Below are 23,038 nucleotides of genomic sequence, written 5' to 3'. Positions count from 1 at the left end.
TGAACAAGCAGGAGTGAACAAAAATGTGCATCACTCTTTGAATGACACTAGTTTATTTGCTGACACTGTTCAAACAGCTGTGCCAAGTGAAGAACTTTAGAAAGCAAAATTTAAACAGGTATGGGCTATTCCACAAGTGCAGTTGAGTAAATGATCTGTAGCTGCGGAATTGCCTTCACAATCACCATATGAGCTTTCATATAATCTAACATCACATTATATATTCCTGCTTCTCACTGAAGGCAGTTCATACATTTAGCAGGGAATCATCATGTATTGCAGTAGCATGTGAAAATCAACTCTAGCCAACTTTTAAATCAACATGGCATTTTTGAAAGATTCCTCATTAAGGAATACAAACCGATGGGTTAAAGCAAATATGAAAAACTGTAAATAGGAAAAAATGGGATATATCAGCCCTCCAGATCACTCTGGGGTGCACAAGAGAGATGTAGATTACTAGAGGCTATTGCTATGGATCCAAACTAGAAAACCAGCCACAAACTATGAATCATAGAACAAAACATATAGCGTGGATACATGGAGTATTTTATGGAGGTACTAAGAATTTTTAATATGTTATATCTTTCCTCATGTCTTGTCAAATTTATCCATTTCATGGATGAAGTACTGTAGCTACATGTAACTTAAGCAATTATAAGTTAAAGATTAAATAGCAAGACTCACAAGACAATAACTAAAAATTTTGTGTGTGTCAGGAGCGACTTGAAAAACTGCAAGTCGCTTCTGATGTGAGAGAATTGGCCATTTACAGAGATGTTGCCCAGGGGACGCCCGGATGTTTTACCATCCTGTGGGAGGCTTCTCTTATGGTCCGACATGGGAAGCTGGAGCTGACGGGAGCTCACCCTGCTCCCTAGATTCAAAGTGCCGACCTTTCGGTCAGCAGTCCTGATGGCACAAGGGTTTGACCATTTATGCCACCAGGGACTCCTAGTAACTAAGATGGGCCCACCCTTAAAGAAATACAATATAGTAATCAAAAAGAAAAAAATGAGCTCTGACAAAAATTCATTTCTCTTACAATATCATGAGCTGCATCATATGGCTCATTACAACTAAAACAGACTCACTGAACTAAACAATATGCCAACACTTGTGCGAATCCACTGATTCAAAGTGGGCCATCAATTGTATTTAGTCCAGGTACTTTTGGGCTCCTACAAAAAAAAATGGAATATATCCTCCCCAAGAAGTCAACAACCCACCAGAGGTCTCTGTATTAAATGGCTTATTAAAAGCCCATGAAGTTTCTCAACACTTAAGATAACTATAATCTATTTCAATTACTTCAGGAATGCTTCCATGTAAGAGTTAAACTGGGGTTCAGCTGCAAAACATGTGCAAGATGAGGCCTGGGAATACTCGCAGGTAATTATTTCAGTTACAAAGCCAGCATGATGTAGTGCACTGGTTCTCAACCTGTGGGTTCCCAGATGTTTTGGCCTTCAACTTTCAGAAATCCTAACAGCTGGTAAACTGGCTGAGATTTCTGGGAGTTGCTGGCCAAAAACCTGGGGACTCACAGGTTGAGAATCACTGATGTAGTGGATTGAGCACTGGACTAACACTAAAGACCAGATTTGAATCACCAGTCAGCCATGGAAACCAACTGGGTGATCTTGGGCAGGTCACACTCTCTCAGTCTCAGAAGAAGTTAACAGCAAGCCCTTTCTGAATAAATCTTGCCAAGAAAGCCCTGTGACAGAGTTGTGTTAGGGTTGCCATAAGTCAGAAACAACTTGAAAGTATACAACACTATCAACAATAAATATTCCTGTTTCTTAAAAATCCTCATAAATCAGTAGCATGAGTCTTGAACTGCGCTGGATAGACCTGGGATTTATAAGTCCTAGTGCAGTAAAACACCCCAGGAACAAGCCTTGATTCATTCTGATGCAGTCATTTTACAATGTGCTTGTCGCATCAACAGCACAGGATCTTTTTCTTCAGAAGTGCCTGTTACAGACAAGAGAGCAAGTGCAGTACTCCCCCTCAAGCTTTTCATATGTTCACCTCCAACAGAGCGTTTGGGTTGAGCCGCTGGGATTCCTATCAACCAGAATTGTTCACAACCTTTTTATTAATGCAGGCATAGCCAGAGTGAGACGTTATGAATAGTTTGTACTTTTGGAAGTGCCGGCTTCCCCAGAACTGCTTTCATGCCCAAGTCCCCCTCCACCATACCCTGCAGAGCACCCCCTCACCAACAAAAAGTCTCAGTTTTCACTGAACTAAAAAATGGATGGCATTCATTCACACAGCTCTACTTATAAAAGCTTCTTCCTAGGCGCTTCACTCCATGCGTCTGAGGAAATAGATTTAGTCTACAGAAGCTTATGCTACCAACTTTGTTCTCTCGGTTGGTCTCCAAGATCCCTTTGCATACTGAAAGCTGTGTGTTCACTTAATCCAACCTTACACATTCTTCTGCAGTATGATTAATCATTTCAGTCATGAGTTTTCTCCCACCTCCGCCCTGAAGTGAATGGGGGACACTTAATTTCGGATGTGAGCATTCAATGTTTGCCCTTCCTTGGGTGCTTTAAAAAAGAACAGATTTCACTAGCTTTAACAGGCTTGCACCAATACATTTTGATGCCTGGGGTGATGGGAAAAAACTCCCATCTTTCCCATAATAGAGACAACTAGTCTGCCACTTCAATCTTATTTAAGGACATTAGCCCCATTGCATCTGAAGGCAGCCAGATAGTGGTGGGGGTACAAAGCAGGCCACATCGCAAACACTGGCTTCTCTGTTGTTTGCCTGGACCTGATGGAAGTTGACCATATAGTCTAATGCAGTGGTTCACAACCTGGGGTCCCCAGATGTTTTTGGCCTTCAACTCCCAGAAATCCTAACAGCTGATAAACTGGCTGGGATTTCTGGGAGTTGTAGGCCAAAAACATCTGGGGACCCTAGGATGAAAACCACTGGTCTAATGTTAGAGCCAACCCTGAAGGTCAGTCCCGTTACTCTAATTAAACATTCCACTGAAAAGCATTTGGTCTTTCTGAAATACACTATAACCTTATCTTGCTACCACCAGGATATGGATGGGTAAGGTATGCTAGATGAGCAAAGAATGACTACGATACTACTCTAAACACATCTAATATAATACAATGTTAGAGGCTAAACAGAACCAGGTCTGGTTAATCTCTGGATTAGTTATTGGGATCTTCAGGCTGTAGTGGGAAATAATCATACCTGAAACCTTGAAATGCCACCACTATCAGTTAGATTTGGCAAAGGTGGCTACAGAAACCAATAGTCCGACTCAATGCAGACATACCTCACTTAACAAAGCCTCTCACAAATAAGCTTTTCTTCCTTGTGATCTATCTAGGATGGTAGTTCCCAACCTTTGGGCCTCCAGGTGTTTTGGACTTAAGCTCCCACAGTTCCTAACAGCTGGCAAGCTGGCTGGGATTTCTGGGAGTTGAAGTCCAAAAAAAAGCAGCAGTTTCCCAAATTGAGCATACACAGAAAAAGTGGAAGAGAAGATAAATCTGGCTCACTTACTCCTTTAAGTATGCTATGAAAGCATACACCTATAATTTTGGCCACCGAAACAGAAATTGTAGGAAAGCTGCAGGCAGGTGAAAATAGACATCATTCCAAGATGCATTTGGAAAGAAGTCTTCAGATGGTCTCTTGAAGTTTTAAAAGATTTTGCTTACTTGTGCAAGGCCTACGTAATTGATGCTGATTGATTCATTTTACATGCACATATTATTATTTTTTAATAAAATATTTGCCAAAACATATTGAAATGTCACTCCTTTTTGTGATACAGTAATTTATCCCCATTTTTCCCATGGTTTTTTGCCTCCAAGATCGATTTTCTGCTAAGATCACATCCATTTCATGAACTGAGCTATACCTGTGTATGGCAACTTCCGTTACCAATATTGAACGTTCTGTTTAGATACTTCCTTTAAAAAAAATCATACTGTTTATCTGTAAGAGTGCTTACTACACACATATTTTTAGAAAGATGTGTACTCTAGATATGAAGCAACACATAGAATCTTTTCTCTTTCCCATCTTTTTTTAACACCTGCGTTTTTAAACACCTGTCTCCTCAGCGTTCCTATCAAAAAGTGTGTGGACTTGCATAGTCCTTATGTAGATGAAGACCATGCAAACTGTAAGAAAATAGGGGTTTTGAATGTTTTTCAGGCTGTATGGACATGTTCCAGAGGTAGAGGTATGCCTGCCATAGATGTGGGCGAAACGTCAGGAGAGAATACTTCTGGAACATGGCCATACAGTCTGAAAAACATACAACAATCCTGTGATCCCGGCCATGAAAGCCTTCAACAACACATTGTAAGAAAATAAATACAATACAATTCCATATCCACAGGACTGATACCTATGTTTTCATTTGACAAAATATGCCTTTTGCAGACATTTTCTACGTTCTCCAAGTGATTCTATGGTTTACTTCTGACTAATATTGAACATAATATCATGTTGGTGACTTAGCAATATACTCCAACACAACTCTATGGTTTGCTTCCAAAGGAAGCTGCTCATTCAATAGGCATCATTATTATCCACAATTTTGAATATCCACATGAAGTCCTGGAATGTATCTCCTGAGATATAGAGGTCTTACTATAATCTGCTTTTTGCACAAGCCCGTGTCTAGCGCTCTCTCTTTCTGATTATCCCCACCATATTCTTGGTTACTGGTTCTTGAGGTTCGTTTTGATACATTTTAATGCTGTTTTATACCCTGCTGATTTAATTGTTTAATTAGAGTATGTTACTATATTTTAACTGCATTTTAGTTGGTAATCTTGTTGTACGCTTTGTGCTTGGTCCTGTATGTAAGCCGCCCCAAGTCCCTTCAGGGAGATGGTGGTGGGGTATAAAAATGAAGTTGTTGTTGTTGTTGTTATTAACAGCTTCATTCAGTAGTGCTGTATTGAGGAAGGAATAGGGATTGTGCTACATCATAACATCCAATAGTTGTCTATGACACTGGTATGACCCACATTTCACTTAATAGTTACAGAAGACATACAAATGCTATCTTCTTGAGGCTATTCCCAGGAGAAAGATGGTATATTCCATTAGTAGAGACAGAGCTATGAGAGAATGAATCTAGTTTACAGATAACCAACAGGAAGTTCTTCTGTACTACACTTAAACTCAAAACTACACACTGTGCCATTGCTTAATGCATTTTGTTTTTCAAGTGTTTTACAATTGTTCTGGATTGATACACCCAGCAGACATGATTGATGGGCCCTTTTCCCTTCTGTACTTGATATGTGGAAATGAGTTTGAAAGAGGAGAAATAGATTTTATAGTATCCAGAGAGGCAGTATATTGAGCAGAACATGGATCCCATGTTTCTAGGAACTTTGTCTACTGAGCTGCACTATGATGCAGGCTGGACCATTTTCACTTAACAGATTCAGCATATTCAACACTTAATAAACAGGTGGATATATATCTCAACCTTTGTAGCCACCTGCCATAGCAGTATAATGCCAACCAAGCCAACCCTGAATAAAAATTACTCAGGGGAATTTTGACCATGGTTGTAAAGCTCAGGTTGTATGAAGACGAATACTTGGCATGACATCACAGTTATATACACTGTAAAGAAATACCTGCAAAATATCTCGCGGGAGAGGGAGGGAGGAACAAGACTACAAAACTAATCTGAAGAGTCATTAAAAGCTACTTGACATCTATCTTCCATCATCTTGCAAATTTATAAACCGCCTGAGTCCCTCCAGGGAGAGGGGCGGGATATAAATAAAGATGATAATTATAATGGTTATTATTATTGTTATTATTATCATCATCCCATCTCTCCCCCCCCCCTCAGAACAGGAATGATATTAGGTCAATTTCTTTTCCGTGCAAATTACATCAACTGTGAAGCTATGTTATTAGCAACTGAGTCAACCTACAGATATGCTACTCCTTACAGCTAGGACCCAAGGAAAGTCTCTGTGGCAGGCAGGAACAAAGACTAATCTGGAGGGGTGTTTATATACACAACACACTCACATATACAATCCTATGCATTCTCATGTAGATGTCACATCTCTGGCTATATACGTCTGCATTGACGCATACACTATTTTATGTTACAATCTGTGTATTTTATGCTTTGGCTACAAAAGCTTATGTAACACATTCCAGTTTAATATAGAACAGTGTGTACATTGTTCTGTCAATCTAAGCAGTTCCCAGTTCCCTTGACATTCCTTCAATAAATATTTTTTCTAAAAGCCCACAGAAGGAAATAGAATGAAATATGAATGTGCCTATGCTATAGCAAGAGGCGAGCAGTTTTTAAATTTCTGAAGATGATCCTCACCACCACCCAGTCCATATTCAAATGGCTTTCGACCAGCAGAGGCAGAGAGCTCCTAAGGATCAATTCTGGCAAAATATAAATGGCTTCTGTTAGCAGTGTGGCTGTCCTGACTTGCAGGAGAGTACGGGTCTACTAAGGATAACATCTCCTACATATTTATAAATAGAAAGGCAGCATTAGCTACCATTATATAGTCTCCTCCTTAAGCAGCATGTTAAAAGCATATACAGTGGCAGCACTGTGATGCTGTAGGGTAGCATTACAACAACCACTTGTGCTGTTTCTCTGTTTAAGGAAATCAAATGCATCTGCACTGATCATTTACCCAGCAACAACTCATGTGTGTATGTATGTATGTATGTGTGTATATATAAACACCCACACACACATATATACACACACACACATATATATACACACACACCATGAAAACTTCCACCATTATCAACAGAACAAAACACCTCACTAAGTCCAATAATATGATAATCTCCCCCTTCCCTTGCCTCCCTTCCCTTCAGTTGATGAACACAATACTGTTCAACAGCCCTCTTCTCCGAAGCATCTATGTACCCTGCCATGCAGTTGGAAAATGACAACACATCAAAAGAATCCTCCCAGCTTTTCTTGGAAACCCCAGGACTCTCCTTTGGCTTTTCTCTTTCTGAAATAACAGCCGGAGAAGGAATGATATAATGCAGGTGCCCCCCAGTCCTCCTCCACTTTTCATCCATCACAGCCCACAAAACAAAACACATACAGAGACACTGTTCCTTTGGAATCTCTCTCCTCCGCAGACTTCACTGTTCCGAGAAAAAAGAAACAAAAACCAGCAAAAAAAAAAATCGACTGTTAAATGACCCCCCATTCCCAGCACACACAGCCGGCACTTACCGCCTCAGAGTCTTCAAATCCATGCAGGTACAAATTGTCATACATGGAGGTCTGATAATCCAAGGCACCCCTTCCTCAAGGCAAAAAGTGAAATTCCTACAAAAGCCACAGCTGGTTTTTGCTTTTTTTAAAAAAAGAAAATGCAGGCAAAGGCCTAGGTGGAAGCCACTCGGCTTCCTTGGACTAGGTAAGTATCTAATTTCTCCCTCTGTGGACTTTTCCCCTGGCAAGATGCTACTCATTCACATCATAGGAGGGGAAGGTTATCCCGAGAGGCAACCCAGCCCTGGCATTTTATCTGCCTTGCAAATGCTGAGCCGGAAAGCAAAACCCGTTCCCCCCTTAACCAAGGGCTGATGACAGAGTCAGGAAAGAGCCCGGCGATTGGCTGGACGGCTGTGCCTCAGTCAGCTCGCAGAGCAGCCTCTTTGATAGTGGATGACGAACGGGAGGGCTTCTGGGCTTCTAACAAGCGTGTCCCCGAAGAATGCTCCCCTTCCACCAATAACAATAACAACAACAGCAACAGCTGCAGTACCACAGTGCCATCAGCAGCCCTAGCAGCAGCAACAGCCGAAAGAAGGATAGAAAAGAAAGAAATGCTGAGTTGGGGGTGGACAGATTTAACTCCCAAGTGCAGAGAGGGGGAGGAGAGTGCCAGAGCATTTTTAACAACAAACATCTGCACCTTAAGGTAAACTGCAACTGAAGAAGAGGTCAACCAATGCATTTTAGACAAGGTAACATGAGCAAGAGGACTGAGTGGAAACAAGAGGGGGAAAGAATTGTTGATTAATGATACCCTTCTTAGAATCAGGCCCAGTGTGGAATACATCTCACCACGTGAAAACAGTGGATGTGGCTCTTAATGAGACATGCCGCATTATCACAGGATGCCTATGCCCCACACCACTGGAGAAATTATATTGTTTAGCCAGCAGTGCACACCTGACATCCGACGGGACGTAGCTGCCATCAATGAAAGGACCAAGGTACAGTAGAGTCTCACTTATCCAAGCTAAATGGGCCGGCAGAAGCTTGGATAAGCGAATATCTTGGATAATACGGAGAGATTAAGGAAAAGCCTATTGAACATCAAATTAGGTTATGATTTTACAAATTAAGCACCAAACATCATGTTATACAACAAATTTGACAGAAAAAGTAGTTCAATAAGCAGTAAATAAGCTTGGATAAGTGAGACTCTACTGTATTGACATCTTCGGCCCATCCCCTGTTCAGGTATCAGCCAGCATGCCAACACCTTAAATCAAGAAACAGTTTTCTAAGATCTACAGAGATACACACAGGAACACCTCAGCAAGCAAGAGTCCAAAAGTGGCAGGCTAAAACCCGGAACCTCAATCAGTGGCTGACGCCAGATGAGATACTCCCTCCTGGGAACACAGCAAACTGGGTGACTTGGAAGGCGCTGAACAGACTGTGCTCTTGCACCACGAGATGCAGAGCCAATCTTAAGAAATGGGGCCACAAAGTAGAGGCTCGAGCTGTGGCGCAGGCTGGAGAGCAGCTGCAATTAATCACTGCAATGAATCACTCTGACCGGGAGGTCATGAGTTCGAGGCCCACTTGGAGCCATGTTTGTCTTGTCTTTGTTCTATGTTAAAAGGCATTGAATGTTTACCTATATGTGTAATGTGATCCGCCCTGAGTCCCCTTCGGGGTGAGAAGGGCGGAATATAAATGCTGTAAATAAATAAATAAATAAATAAATAAATAAATAAAACATGCGAGTGTGGAGAAGAGCAAACCACAAACCCACTATTACAATGCAGCCTGAGCCCTGCCACATGCACAATGGAGGACCTTCTTACAGCAACACCAAAGACACTCCAAGTGGCCAGCAATTGGTCAAAGAATATTTACCGTGTTTCCCCGAAAATAAGACAGTGTCTTATATTAATTTTTGCTCCCAAAGATGTGCTAGGTCTTATTTTCAGGGGATGTCTTATTTTTCCATGAAGAAGAATTCACATTTATTGTTGAACAAAAAAATTGAACATTTATTATATACTAGCTTTGCCCAGCCACGCGTTGCTGTGGCTTATGGGAATCCTTTGTTGGCAAGGTGGAATAGCAGTGAATAGCCTTGCAGTCTTAAAGCCTGGCCGTTTTCTGGAGTAGCTGGAGCTGTTTATCGTATGAACGTAGAGGCATAGATGAGGGGTTGTGCTGCCAAGTTTAGTGTTTCTGGGATGTGTAGTTTTGTTGTTTTGTCCTAGGCTGAAATTTCATTACCCTTTTATATATATAGACAGTAGTTGTCATCACAAACCAACATAACCAAACAAACTGTGAATCCTATCAAGAATTTCTTGTTACTACCAATATTTCCATGTACAACACTCTATGGTACGTACATTTGCCAATCCTGCATGCTCTGGTGTTCTGTTTGTTGGGCATGCTTCCAAACACAAACTTGGCTAGGTCTTACTTTCAGGGGAGGCCTTATATTTAGCAATTCAGCAAAACCTCTACTAGGTCTTATTTTCTGGGGATGTCTTATTTTTGGGGAAACAGGGTAAAATAATGCCAAGTTTTTTTAACTTTGTGTTTTAAAATAAATTACAGCTTGTACCTTCGGTCCGCTTCTGACACGATAAATAAATAAATCAGACCCTTTCCTCTGAATTATGCTGCTTAAGAAATAAATGTAGCCAGAGTGGGGGGTGTCAATAAAGAGAGAGAGACAAGTGTGAAGAGAAAGATGGCTGTGTTTACAAGTGGCCCAGATTCTCCTCCCCTTGCATTAGGAATCTGATCAGGCTGCGACTCCAAATAGTTGCAGGCAAATCACTTGCTGCCCAGGAGCAGAGGACAGAGAAGCAGGCTTTGCTGCACAGCCACAAAGGGCTGCTGAATATGTCTTGAAAAATATGGACTGATATGCTGCCCAGATGCAGCAACGCTGTGTATTAAGTATTGATTGGTATTGGCTTTTCAAGAACAAGATTCCCTATTCTTTTTTTTTTCATCCTAAAGATAGGAGCCCCCAGTGGTGCAATGGATTAAACCCCTTGTGCCAGCAGGACTAATGACTTGAAGGTTGGGTTGCTGACCTGAAGGTTGCCAGTTCGAATCTAACCCGGGGAGACCGCGGATGAGCTCCCTCTATCAGCTCTAGCTCCCCATGCAGGGGCATGAGAGAAGCCTCCCATAAGGATGGTAAAACATCAAACATTTGGGTGTCCCCTGGGCTATGTCCTTGCAGATGGCCAATTCTCTCACACCAGAAGTGACTTTCAGTTTCTCAAGTCACTCCCGACACAAAAAAATCCTAAAGATTATTGTTTTGCTTCCTTTATCTTGTCTCCCTGGAGGCTTTGATTTCTCTAAATAGTATTTTCATTCACAAGACCCTTCCAGAGGAAGCAATTCTATTTTAACCTGTGTGACCTCAGAGAGAAATGTTGGAGAACTGTACATTAATCTGCCAAGGAATAAAAGTTTATTAATTTTTCAGGAAATATACAAAGTAATAGTAGATGAATAGGTCAGGATATGGCCAGATAGCATGTTTCTGCCTGCAGCCCCAACCGTCCTGCACCCTGGCTCATCCCTTCTTGGAATAAGCCAAGATTCAAGAGTTAGATTCCCAATAGATCACATTGCCTATATCCATAAGGAACATGTTTGTGTGGATATGCAAAACCATTGAAAGTAGCGAACCGAACTGAAATGAAGGAGTCCCTGCCCAGGAACATCACAGAGTTATGCTGAAAGACAAGAAAATGCCTAGAAGATACATTATGTTGGACATGGTTAAATGAAACTACAGATACTGATCCCATGGATATGTGGTTTATATACTATACACACACATTGGAAACTCCAAACAAGCCAACTTTCCAATCCGCCCTTAAATCATTGATTATGGACTTCACCATAATTTTTCTCATTTTCTCTTCATGCAATGGAAAAACTAAAGCAGGAGCAAACAGACTGCATGTATCCACACACAGTTCACGAAGTGATTGCAATGAATGTGGATTCCTTCACACAGGCATACACACAGACACATCTTTAGTCTATGATAACATGCACACACAGCTAAATCCTTTGCATTATGCCAACATTTAAAATAATTACTTCATGACAGCAATACGTGTGAGAAAGATCTTGGAGTCCTTGTGGACAACAAGTTAAACATGAGCCAACAATGTGATGTGGCAGCTAAAAAAAGCCAATGAGATTTTGGCCTGCAACAATAGGAGTATATTGTCTAGATCCAGGGAAGTCATGCTACCCCTCTATTCTGCCTTGGTCAGCCACATCTGGAATACTTTGTCCAATTCTGGGCATCGCAATTGAAGGGAGATGTTGACAAGCTAGAATGTGTCCCGAGAAGGATGACTAAAATGGTCAACGGACTGGAGAACAAGCCCTATGAGGAGCAGCTTAAAGAGCTGGGCATGTTTAGCTTGCAGAAGAGAAGGCTGAGAGGAGACATGATGAGGGCCATAAATAAATATGTGAGGGGAAGTCATAGCGAGGAGGGAGTATGCTTGTTTTCTGCTGCCCTGGAGATTAGGACGCGGAACAATGGCTTCAAACTACAGGAAAGAAGATTCCACCTGAACATGAGGAAGAACTTCCTCACTGTGAGAGCTGTTCGACAGTGGAACTCTCTCCCCCGGACTGTGGTGGAGGCTCCTTCTTTGGAGGCTTTTAAGCAGAGGCTGGATGGACATCTGTCGGGGGTGCTTTGAATTCGAGTTCCTGCTTCTTGGCAGGGGGTTGGACTGGATGGGTTGTGAGGTCTCTTCCAACTCTATGATTCTATGAACAAAAGAGTCATCATCAATTGCCCAATGTCCCAGAACCAAAGCAAGTCACCATAATTAGATGTATATTTTGCCAGTAGTAGAATAATGAAAGAACCAAGTCTCTCAGTAAAGGGTGAAAATTTCACCAAGTTAACTATGTGAACCATTTTTATGTTACACATTCAAAGTCTGGACTAAAGGTACAGGTATTCAAGATTTCGAACAGGCAAGGACCACAGTGGATCATGACTTCTTTTTGCTCACTACGCAGAGAGACATTGCAGACCTTCCAAGAGACTGTTTCCATTTTCACTGATCTTAAGTCAGTGTCTGATCCCATCTTTAAAGACAAAATTTGAAACCTCAACTTCAACAGAGAAAAAAATCTATTTCTTATAGGAGCTCTTTACCCTATTTAGATATTACAGATAGGCAGAAGACATGTTTCCTATCTCCTTATTTCAATAACTGAAAAGGTTTGGGAGAAAGGTCTCCTTGCACTGATGAGTTGGATTCGTATTTTAACTCCTTGTTGCATATCTAAGGAACTGCATTCTCCTATATTGACAAGCGTTAATAAAGCAATGCTGACAATATAGTGCCGTTTGGTATCTTCTAGGATTTGGTTCCAGGAGCCCTGACGGATACCAAAATCCAGAGTTGCTTGAATCCCACCAGTTGAATTTGTGGATACAGAAACTATGGATACAGAAGGCTGACTATTATTACTAAGATATAGCTTATTAGAATTCTTAAAATATTTTCACCCCACTGTCAAAACAAACTACCAGGTTGTTACCTACGATAAAACAGTTTGTTTCTTCCTCAAAGTCTTGTGAAAGGCATATCAGGATTAGATGGACAGTCCAAAGAAATGAGATGTAAGTACTTCAGTATCATCCAGTAGAGTCTCACTTATCCAACATTCAATTATCCAACGTTCTGGATTATGCAACATATTTTTGTAGTCAATGTTTTCAATATATCGTGATTTTTTGGTCATAAATTCATAAATACAGTAATTACTACATAGCATTACTGCATTTTGAACTACTTTTTCTGTCAAATTTGTTGTATAACATGATGTTTTGGTGCTTAATTTGTAAAATCATAACCTAATTTGATGTTTAATAGGCTTCTCCTTAATCTCTCCTTATTATCCAACATATTCGCTTATCCAACGTTCTGACGGCCCGTTTATGTTGGATAAGTGAGACTCTACTGTATTTCAGTTTTTTTTAACCTTGATTTATTCTGAAACCTTTAGCTCTGCATAATACAAACAGTAAGCAAGAGTAAAGCTACAGCTTTACTTTATTTTATAAAAGACTAGCTGTGCCCGGCCACGCGTTGCTGTGGCGTTGTCTGGTGGTGTTGGTGAGAAATTGTTGAGGTAGTGGTGGTATTGAATGTCTGTTGTATGGTTGTCTTTATGTTTAGTATGCACACTGAAGTGGATTATATGGCAGTGTGGAGTCAAGATAATCCAGTTCAAAGCAGATAATATAAGATTCTAAATGGGTTATATAGCTGTGTGGAAGGGCCTTGTGTCTACACTGCCATATAATCCAGTAAAAATCTGATAATCTGTGAAAGAGGCCTAAGTGAGGCCTAACTGTGCCTGTCCCCTGGTCTGAGGCGGTTGCTAGGAGACCAAGTGGGCGGAGCTTAGCCTTCAAACTGGCAGCAATTGGATAAAAACTATTATTCCTCTCCCTGTAATTAGGACTTTATTTTTCTTTTCTTTTTGTTGTATCAACCTAGAGGCGTGGATGATGGGTTGTGTTGTTAAATTTCGAGGTTGGCGGGCCTGCAGTTTTGTTGTTTTGTCCGCTGCCCTGATGGCATCACACTTTTATATATATAGACTAGCTGTGCCCAGCCACGCGTTGCTGTGGCGAAGTATGGTGGTATGGGAAATAAAGTATTGAGGAATTGGTGGTAGTTAAGGTCAAGGGTAAAGGTTTTCCCCTGACGTTAAGTCCAGTCGTGTCTTGCTCTGGAGGTTGGTGCTCATCTCCATTTCTAAGCCGAAGAGCCGACGTTGTCCGTAGACTCCTCCAAGGTCATGTGGGATGACTACATGGAGCGGCGTTACCTTCCCGCCGGAGCAGTACCTATTGATGCACTCACATTTGCATGTTTTCGAACTTCTGGGTTGGCAGAAGCTGGGGCTAACAGTGGGGGCTCTCTCCGCTCCCCCAATTCAAACCTGTGGCCTTTCGGTCCAGAAGTTCAGCAGCTCAGCACTTTAACACGCTGCGCCATCAGGGGACATTATTTCCTAAAGGTTGTGAATATACAATATTTCTGATTGGTTTTTTTTGTTTGTTGGAGGCAAGTATGAATGCTGCAATTAGGAAAAATGATTAGGATGTAATGGCCTTGCAGCTTTAAAGCCTGGCTGTTTCCTCTGAGTGATTTTTTTTGTTGGGAGGTGTTAGCTGGCCCTGATTGTTTCCTGTCTGGAATTCCCTTGTTTTCAGAGTGGTGTTGTTTGCGATATTTTATGTGCTTCTACTGTCTGTGGCCCTGAGAAAACAGGATTTGCCAGACTTTGATGATGGGAATACTTTGTTGGGAGGTGTTAGCTGGCCCCGATTGTTTCCTGTGTGGAATTCCCCTGTTTATTTACTGTCCTGGTTTTAGGGATTATATTGTTCTGCATTATTCTATCCCAGTAATTATTTCATATTAAAGAAGAATCTCACTTATCCAACATTTGCTTATACAATGTTCTGGATTATCCAACGCAGTCTGCCTTTTCATAATCAATGTTTTTGTAGTCAGTGTTTTAAATTCATTGTGATATTTTAGTGGTAAATTTGTAAATACAGTACAGTAGAGTCTCGGCAGAACGTTGGATAAGCGAATATGTTGGATAATGAGGAATTAAGGATAACCCTATTAAACATCAAATTAAGTTATGATTTTACAAATTAAGCACCAAAACATCATGTTAGACAACAAATTTGTCAGAAAAAGTAGTTCAGTACACAGTAATGCTATATAGTAATTACTGTATTTATGAATTTAGCACCAAAATATCACGATATATTGAAAGCATTGACTACAAAAATGTGTTGGATAATCCAGAACGTTGGATAAGCGAGTGTTGGATAAGTGAGACTCTACTGTAAATACTACATAGCATTACTGCGCATGGAACTACTTTTTCTGTCAAATTTGTTGTATAATATGATGTTTTGGTGCTTAATTTGTATAACATTACCTAATTTGATGTTTAATTGGCTTTTCCTGAATCCCTTCTTATTATCCAACATATTCACTTATCCTGCCGGCCTGTTTATGTTGGATAAGTGAGAGTCTACTGTATATTTCTAATCTTATATTATCTGCTCAGAACTGGATTATATGAGGCCCCTTCTTCACAGCTGTATAAAATCCACACTGAAGTGGATTATATGGCAGTGTGAAGTCAAGATAATCCCGTGCCAAGCAGATAATATAAGATTCTAAATGGGTTATATAGCTGTGTGGAAGGGCCTTGAGTCTACACTGCCATATAATCCAGTGCAAATTAGATAATCTGTGGAAGAAGTCTAAGTGAGGCCTAAATCTGCCTGTCCCCTAACTGAAACCTGGCTGTCCCTTGGTTGCTAGGCAACCAAGTGGGCAGAGATTAGCCCTCTAAACTGGTAGCAATTGGATAAAAAAATTATTGCTCTCCCTCTAATTAGGACTTTATTTTTCTTTTCTTTTTGTTGTATCAACCTTGAGGCGTGGATGATGGGTTGTGTTGTCAAATTTTGAGGTTGGGGGGCCTGTACTTTTGCTGTTTTATGAATTGCCGTGATGCCATCACTCTTTTATATATATAAGATAGGGGACAGTTTTTTTCTTCAGCCATTCATGAAAAATGCTAGGGATGCTATTCATTTTTTTTCAGACATGTAGACATGAATGACAAAGGTACATTCCAAACCTGAGTTATTTGTGAGGTAGTACCCATGATTTATTTTTGTCTGCTCATTTTTATGTATTCATTGCTAGACTATATTATTTGTTGTTCCCAAATGTATGCTGTAGTGAATCTTACCTGTTAGGCCGGAAAGGGAGCCTAGAAAACAGTAGAGCAGGCCTCCATTTTGGGAGAGAATGCCAGGGAGGCAGCCATATTAAGCTAGGCTGGTTGAAAAGGGGAGGAGTTTGGAGACTTCTAGGATTGGTTAGTGGAAGTTGGGAGGAGCCAAGTCTTAGAAAGGAGGGAGAAGAAGGAAGCTTCAGTCAGTTGGAGTTAAGAGTTGGAGATTTGTGGGGAGAAAGAGGGAGTTTGGAAGTGTAGGTTAGAGAGTTGCTTGCTGGGAGCTGACAGGAAAAAGGTCATACAGCAGTTTGATTCCTTGTGGAAATTGGCACAAGGGATTGACTCTCTAGGCTGGGCTATTTAACAGGTAGAACTCTAGTTAATAACCCTGGGGACTACCTATTTAAGTTATTCAAACTCGTTACTATTCACAGAGATAGAGCGAGGTTTCTGTTAACCAATAGTTGGATTGGTCTGGTTAAGCTGTCTAACTAAGTGAAGTAAACTGAACAAACACCCAAGTCAAGCTGAAAAAAACTTTTGTTAGAAGTCACACTTTTTGTACCTCTCAGAAGTAGTTAGTTGTCTGTTCTAAAAAAAAAAAATTGTTCTCAGGGAGACGTGGGTTTAAAAAGAATTTTCAAAGATACTTGTAATGGCTATAAGTCCCATATGTTTTGATTGACCTAAGTTGCAAAAGGCCTATGTTTGAGGAAGGCCTGCGCCTGAGAGAAAATGCTGATGTTTGGGAAAAGAGTTGTTCCAGAGAAAAGAATTTACTTTCAAATACAGTAGAGTTTCACTTATCCAACATAAACGGGCCGGCAGAATGTTGGATAAATGAATATGTTGGATAATGAGGGATTAAGGAAATGCCTATTACACATCAGATTAGGTTATGATTTTACAAATTAAGCACCAAAACATCATGTTTTACAACCAATTTGACAGAAAAAGTAGTTCAATATGCAGTAATGCTATGTAGTAATTACTGTATTTACAGTTTAGCACCAAAATATCACGATGTATTGAAAACATTGACTACAAAAATGCGTTGGATAATCCAGAACGTTGGATAAGTGAGTGTTGGATAAGTGAGACTCTACTGTAATAACAATACATCAAGTCAGAACCGGTTCCCATACGATTTCGAGCATATACTTGTAACAAGTCAGGGTCAATAATATGAAAGCACCATTGTCTAAAGAATTACAGGTTGTTACAGCATAGAAAACCAATGGGATTGCATGATGGTTAAGATGCTTGTGATGTAGACAACATTAGACAAATGGGGTAAATGATCTTTGTAAGCCAATAAGGATATGCTTGCTAATTTCTGTGAGGTGATAAAACCCTTGCAACCATTTTGGAAATTCAGATAAATCCTTTGATTGCATGTATGCATTATTTGTCACATTGCTATGGCCACGCAGTTCTTTTGCAGTTTGAAGATCCAACTTTTGTGGTGTTTTTCCTCGTCCTCTTCACAGAAAAGGGGCGTCCTGCTTTTGACTTTGGATTGAGAGGAGTATTTTTACATCTTTTACATCCTTGCCCCTTCAGTTCTATTTAACTTTCAAAACGTCTCTACAGTGCCTCAAATTAAGCACCAAAACATCATGTTAGACAACAAATCTGACAGAAAAAGTAGTTCAATACACAGTAATGCTATGTAGTAATTACTGTATTTACGAATTTAGCACGTTGGATAAGCGAGTGTTGGATAAGTGAGACTCTACTGTAGTTCCAACCTTTTAACATCCTGGTAATACTGAAAAGCCTCTCAATAAACAGTTGTTTGTGAGCCAGGGGTAACATCCCTCCCCAGCGATATCCGGCAAACCCCTTCCCTCCTGGGATTTAGAAGAAAACTAAAAACTTGGCTCTGCGCCCAGGCATTCAGCTAATAACCTCACTGGCTGATGTAATCGGGTCGCAAATCTGTAATTGTAGCAGTAGTGAATGACTGAGGATGGTGCAATATTGCTGCCTTGCAGCATTTTAATTTTTATATACTTTTTATCACGTTTTTATCATGTTTTTATCATGTTTTAATTGTTTTGTTTTATAGTATATTTGTTGCTGGCCCTCGTGGCAGAATGTAAGCCACTCTGAGTCCCCTCGGGGAGAAGGGCGGGGTATAAATGCATGTAATAAATAAATAAATAAACAAACAAACAACAGTGTTGGCAGAAGCGGGAGAAGTTTTCCTCAAATAATTCTAAAACAAAAATCCTAAACATCTTAGGTTGGTGGCAGCTTTAAATCTAAAAGAAAGTTTTAAAGACCAGCAGGGTCACGTCTTTCTAACACGTATCTCACCTGTGCCTCCATGTCCGTGTTGTGTATGTGGTGTGTTATATTTGGTGTCAGCAGCGCCGTGATATCTTTGGTGTCAGCGGCAGGTTGCTATATATGCCATCAGAGCCGGGCTCAAAACAGAGGCCGATCCTGTTTCAGAAAAATGCTTTGTTTTTGACTGGAGTTTGTTGGTTGACGTTTTTATTTTTGAAGACTATTTCTGACCTGTTATGACTAATGAGTGAAAAACAATTTTCTGAAAAAACATCTCTGCAATAATAGTACTTCGCATATTTTCCCAAGGCTTGTTGCTAGCATGTGTCTTCGAGTCATTTCATACTTACGGAATACTTTTCATGAGGTTTCCTGAGGCTAAGGATATGTGACTTGCTCAAGGCCATCCAGTGGGTTTTCCCAGCCCTTTTCTCCACAGTCAACACCATCCAACACTTAAACCACTATGCTATGTCACAAGATGGTATCAGTTTTATTTCAATGACTAAACATGTGGATTGCCAAAGCTCTATAGTGCCTGTCATGAAGATTTGTTTTTCATGATATTTCAAAGTGGTGCTGGTTCCATTACAAGGTTACTCTACATACTTGAGGGCATGATTTGTCACCAAATATAGGGAAAGAATGTACATTAATCCACTTCAGTATGCTTTTCTCAGCAATTCTGAGAAAATTTCAATTGGATTTCATTTGCCTATTTGAAATAAAAAAGATTAAAATGGTGCTACATGTGTGCTAAGGTAAAGGTTTCCCCTGACGTTAAGTCCAGTCATGTCCGACTCTGGGGGGTTGGTGCTCATCTCCATTTCTAAGCCAAAGAGCCGGTGTTGTCCATAGACACCCCCAAGGTCATGTGGCCGGCATGACTGCATGGAGCGCCATTACCTTCCCACCAGAGCAGTACCTATTGATCTACTCACATTTGCATGTTTTCGAACTGCTAGGTTGGCAGAAACTGGAGCAACAGCGGGCGCTCATTCCGCTCCCGGGATTTGAAATTATTGTGAAATTATTGAACCGGATTTGAAATTATTGTGAGCTAGAGGATCATAGGCATATTCACATAAAATATTTGGAAGACTCTTCAAAACATTTTTACAGAAGAAATGCTACAGTGATGTGAGCACAAGATTATTATCCCTCGGATACAATTCTGTTACTCAAACCAATAAAACCTTCATGCCATTTCTGAAAATAATTATTACTACAGATAATCTTAACTGATTAATCACTGTTGTTCAGACAGATGAAGAAATAGCATATGAAATATATATAGGATAAAATCTAACGTTTCTTTTTGCCACTGTTGTTGTTATTGAGTCCCTTCAGGTGAGAAGGGCAGGATAGAAATGATGGAAATAAATAATAAATAAATAATTATTTCATTTATATGCCTGCTTTTTCCCAGAGTGGGATCCAAGGCGGCTTAAAATAATGGGGAAAAAAACCCAGTTTGCAATCAAATTAAATAACAATTTAATGCAAATCTCTCGGGGGAAAATAAAAACAATGAATCCCTTTTTATGGGTGCTGCCTTTTAGAAACATTTAAATCCATGTCTTACTCATAACTTTGCTCTGTGCAACTAATTCCCATAAAATGAATTGGCTGAATTTCATATTTTACGAGACAAACTTTTTTTCTTAAGGTAACTGATAGCATTTTGATTGGCGTTTTAAAAATTACAGTGAAAGATTAAAAGTAATGTGGTGTATTTAGTCTTAATGGCAAATGCTAAGTATGACTAAGAAGCATTAATGACTAATATCATAAAATCGGGTAAGGAGGCAATGGAAGTTTACAAGCATGGAAGAAACAGCCATGCAGTTCTGGCATACGATTCCTGTTTTTTTCTTCTGCTGGAGAAACCTTTAAAGGAAAAGTTCAGCCCCCAACTTACAATATTGACTAGATCTACACTGCCATGTAACCCAGTATCTGATCCCCGATTATCTGCTTTGAACTGGATTTTATGAGTCTACACTGCCATACTGGCTTATTTTTCAGGTAATAATCATGCCTAAACATTGTGGATTTATGGATTTGTATAGGTAGACAAGGAGAGGGGAGAGGTCATAGCTCAGGGGGAATACATGATTGCTTGTAGAGGATTTCAGATCCAACTCATAGCATCTATAGGCAGGGCTGGAAAGGACCCCTATATTAAACCCTGGAGAATATCTTGAACCAGTCAATGTCAACCATAATGGGCTATATGGTCCAATAAAAGGTAAAGGTTTCCCCCTGACATTAAGACTAGTCGTGTCCGACTCTGGAGGTTGGTACTCATCTCCATTTCTAAGCCAAAGAGACAGTGTTGTCCGTAGACACCTCCAAGGCCATGTGGCCAGCTTGAGTACATGGAGCACCGTCACCTTCTCGCCAGAGTTGTACCTATTGATCTATTCACATTTGCATGTTTTCGAACTGCTAGGCTGACAGAAGCTGGGGCTAACAGCGGGAGCTTGCCCTGCTCCCCGGATTTGAACCGCCGACCTTTTGGTCAGCAAGTTCAGCAGCTCGGCGGGTTAATTCACTGCGACACCAGGGGCTCCATATGGTTCATAGTATGAATCAAAACAAAACAATTTTCAGTCTTCCTTGGGCACTATCTACACTGCCTTATAATGCAGTGCAATGCAGTTAAAGGAGTACACTCACAATATAGATGAGGTCTAAGATAGCAGCACATCCATCTTCCATCTCCTTTGGTCTAGTTCTTTTTATCATAAAAAACCCAATGAGTCAAATCTAGGGCCTATTCAGCCTCTCATGATAGTCAATCTGATCATTCCAGAAATGCCACACATAGGAAGGACAGCAGTAGCCAATTCCCATCTTTCATTCCTTTCCCAGTTGTGAATACTCCGGAGTTACACTACTCTTGAACTTTTAGTTATATGCTTTAGTTAAAGGCTTGCAGACTTACCTCCTGTGAGTATTAAGCTACCCAATTGAACACAAAAGACTTTGCAGGAAAACAACTTCACAGCACGCTGCAATCCATGGTAACTGATTTCAATATCCAATACTCTGGAGATGTTACCTGAAACAGTATTTTTTAGCAGTTCGCATGCAAAACGCTCTTTTGGCAGGGCTGTGATTACTTACTTGTATATATTATAGACTTACAGGCTGCCAAAATGTTTCCCAGTCCGTTTATGAACAAGATAATCAAGATAAAAGTATTCACAGCATACACACAGATGAGAAATCAAAAGTTAAAACTGAGAATCCAGATAAAGAATTACCAAAAAAAATTATTGTCTTAAGATGGCAAAAGTAAAAAGGTAGGGCAAGTTTTCAGCACAGGAAGACCCCTTAACAAACTAAACAATATTGGTTAAACACCTCAAGCTTGTAGGAAAGGATGGGCCCAGAGAAGAATTTTTGTCAGTATTTTCCCCACAAAAACTCATTATAGTGGCAATAAGCTCTTCCAAGTCCTTGCATATAGAACAGTGGTTCTCAACTTGTGGTCCCCAGGTGTTTTGGCCTACAACTCCCAGAAATCCTAGCCAGTTTACCAGCTGTTATCATTTCTGGGAGTTGAAGGCCAAAATATCTGGGGACCCACAGGTTGAGAACCACTGACATAGGATATACCCACAGCTTGAAATACAAAGATCTCTAGAAATGTCTATTCCATGCCTGCTTCAACTGCTCCTGCTGGCAGGAGGAAACAACCAAGGGGTTTGAACAGACATGTGCCAGCGTACAGTTTGTGTTGCTTATGAATGACAATCTAGGATTCTCCTGGGTTTCAGTTTACTGTTATGTGCAAACATGTCAGGGTCAATATCATTAGTTCCCACCTACCAAACATTGTAAACATCAAGAGCATTGAAATCCACAAGCATGTGGCCAATTTCAACAGAAAGTAAGAAACCATGAAAATGAACAAAATCTGGCTACCAGTATTTTAAAAAAACTCTAAAATCAGGACAGTAAATAATAAAACAACACTTGGAAGACAGAGGAATTCCAGACAAGAAACTATCAGGGCCAGGTAACACCTTCCAACAAAGGATCCCCCCAGGCAGGGAACAGCCAAGCCTTGAAGCTGCCAGGCTATTCAATGCTAATCAAGCTGACCAACTGCAACATTCACACTTGCCTCAAGCAGACAAGAGTTCTTTCTCCCACCCTAAACATTCCACAGATATATAAACCCCACTTCCCTAGTTTCTAACACCTCACAACCTCTAAAGATGTCTGTCATAGACGTGGGAGAAACATCAGGAGAGAATGCTTCTGGAACATGGCCATACAGCCCAGAAAACTCACAGCAACTCAGGAACATGAATTGTTTGAAATGAGAAGATGCTGCCTGACCTTGAGTTGAGAACTTTGCCCTATGGAACCAAGATCTACATTACTTTATTAAACCGGTGAATGGCTGAGCCAATTTATATTTGAAAAAATAGCCAAGGCTTTACTGGAGCTCAAGGCAACACCTGACATTGCATTCCACCAGCAGAAAAAAATCAGACATCTGTCTCCTGGTAATGGCTACCCAAGCACAAGCAGAACAATCACTTGTGGAACAGATCATGCAACGCCTTGTGAAAACACAATGGGGTTGTTAAATGGAATTTTTGGCAAATGATAAAACTCTCATG

At 40.5% G+C, this 23,038-nt stretch overlaps 1 protein-coding gene across 3 annotated transcripts in view; it reads right to left on the bottom strand.

The window, feature by feature from the left end:
* cacnb4 (calcium voltage-gated channel auxiliary subunit beta 4) overlaps positions 1 to 23,038 on the bottom strand; it is a 231,061-nt gene that overhangs the window by 116,598 nt on the left and 91,425 nt on the right. Inside the window, 1 exon segment of one of the 3 annotated variants that reach the window (NM_001291395.1) lies at positions 7,266 to 7,584. The exons of the other annotated variants lie outside the window; for them this stretch is intronic. Within the exon segment in view, the coding sequence (NP_001278324.1) occupies positions 7,266 to 7,310 (45 nt within the window). The 5' untranslated portion in view covers positions 7,311 to 7,584. 3 annotated transcript variants of the gene reach the window in all.

Source organism: Anolis carolinensis, chromosome 1 (genome assembly GCF_035594765.1).
Source record: "Anolis carolinensis isolate JA03-04 chromosome 1, rAnoCar3.1.pri, whole genome shotgun sequence".
In the NCBI taxonomy this organism is placed as follows: Eukaryota; Metazoa; Chordata; class Lepidosauria; order Squamata; family Dactyloidae; genus Anolis; species Anolis carolinensis.
This window is presented reverse-complemented; position numbering and strand designations above follow the sequence as displayed.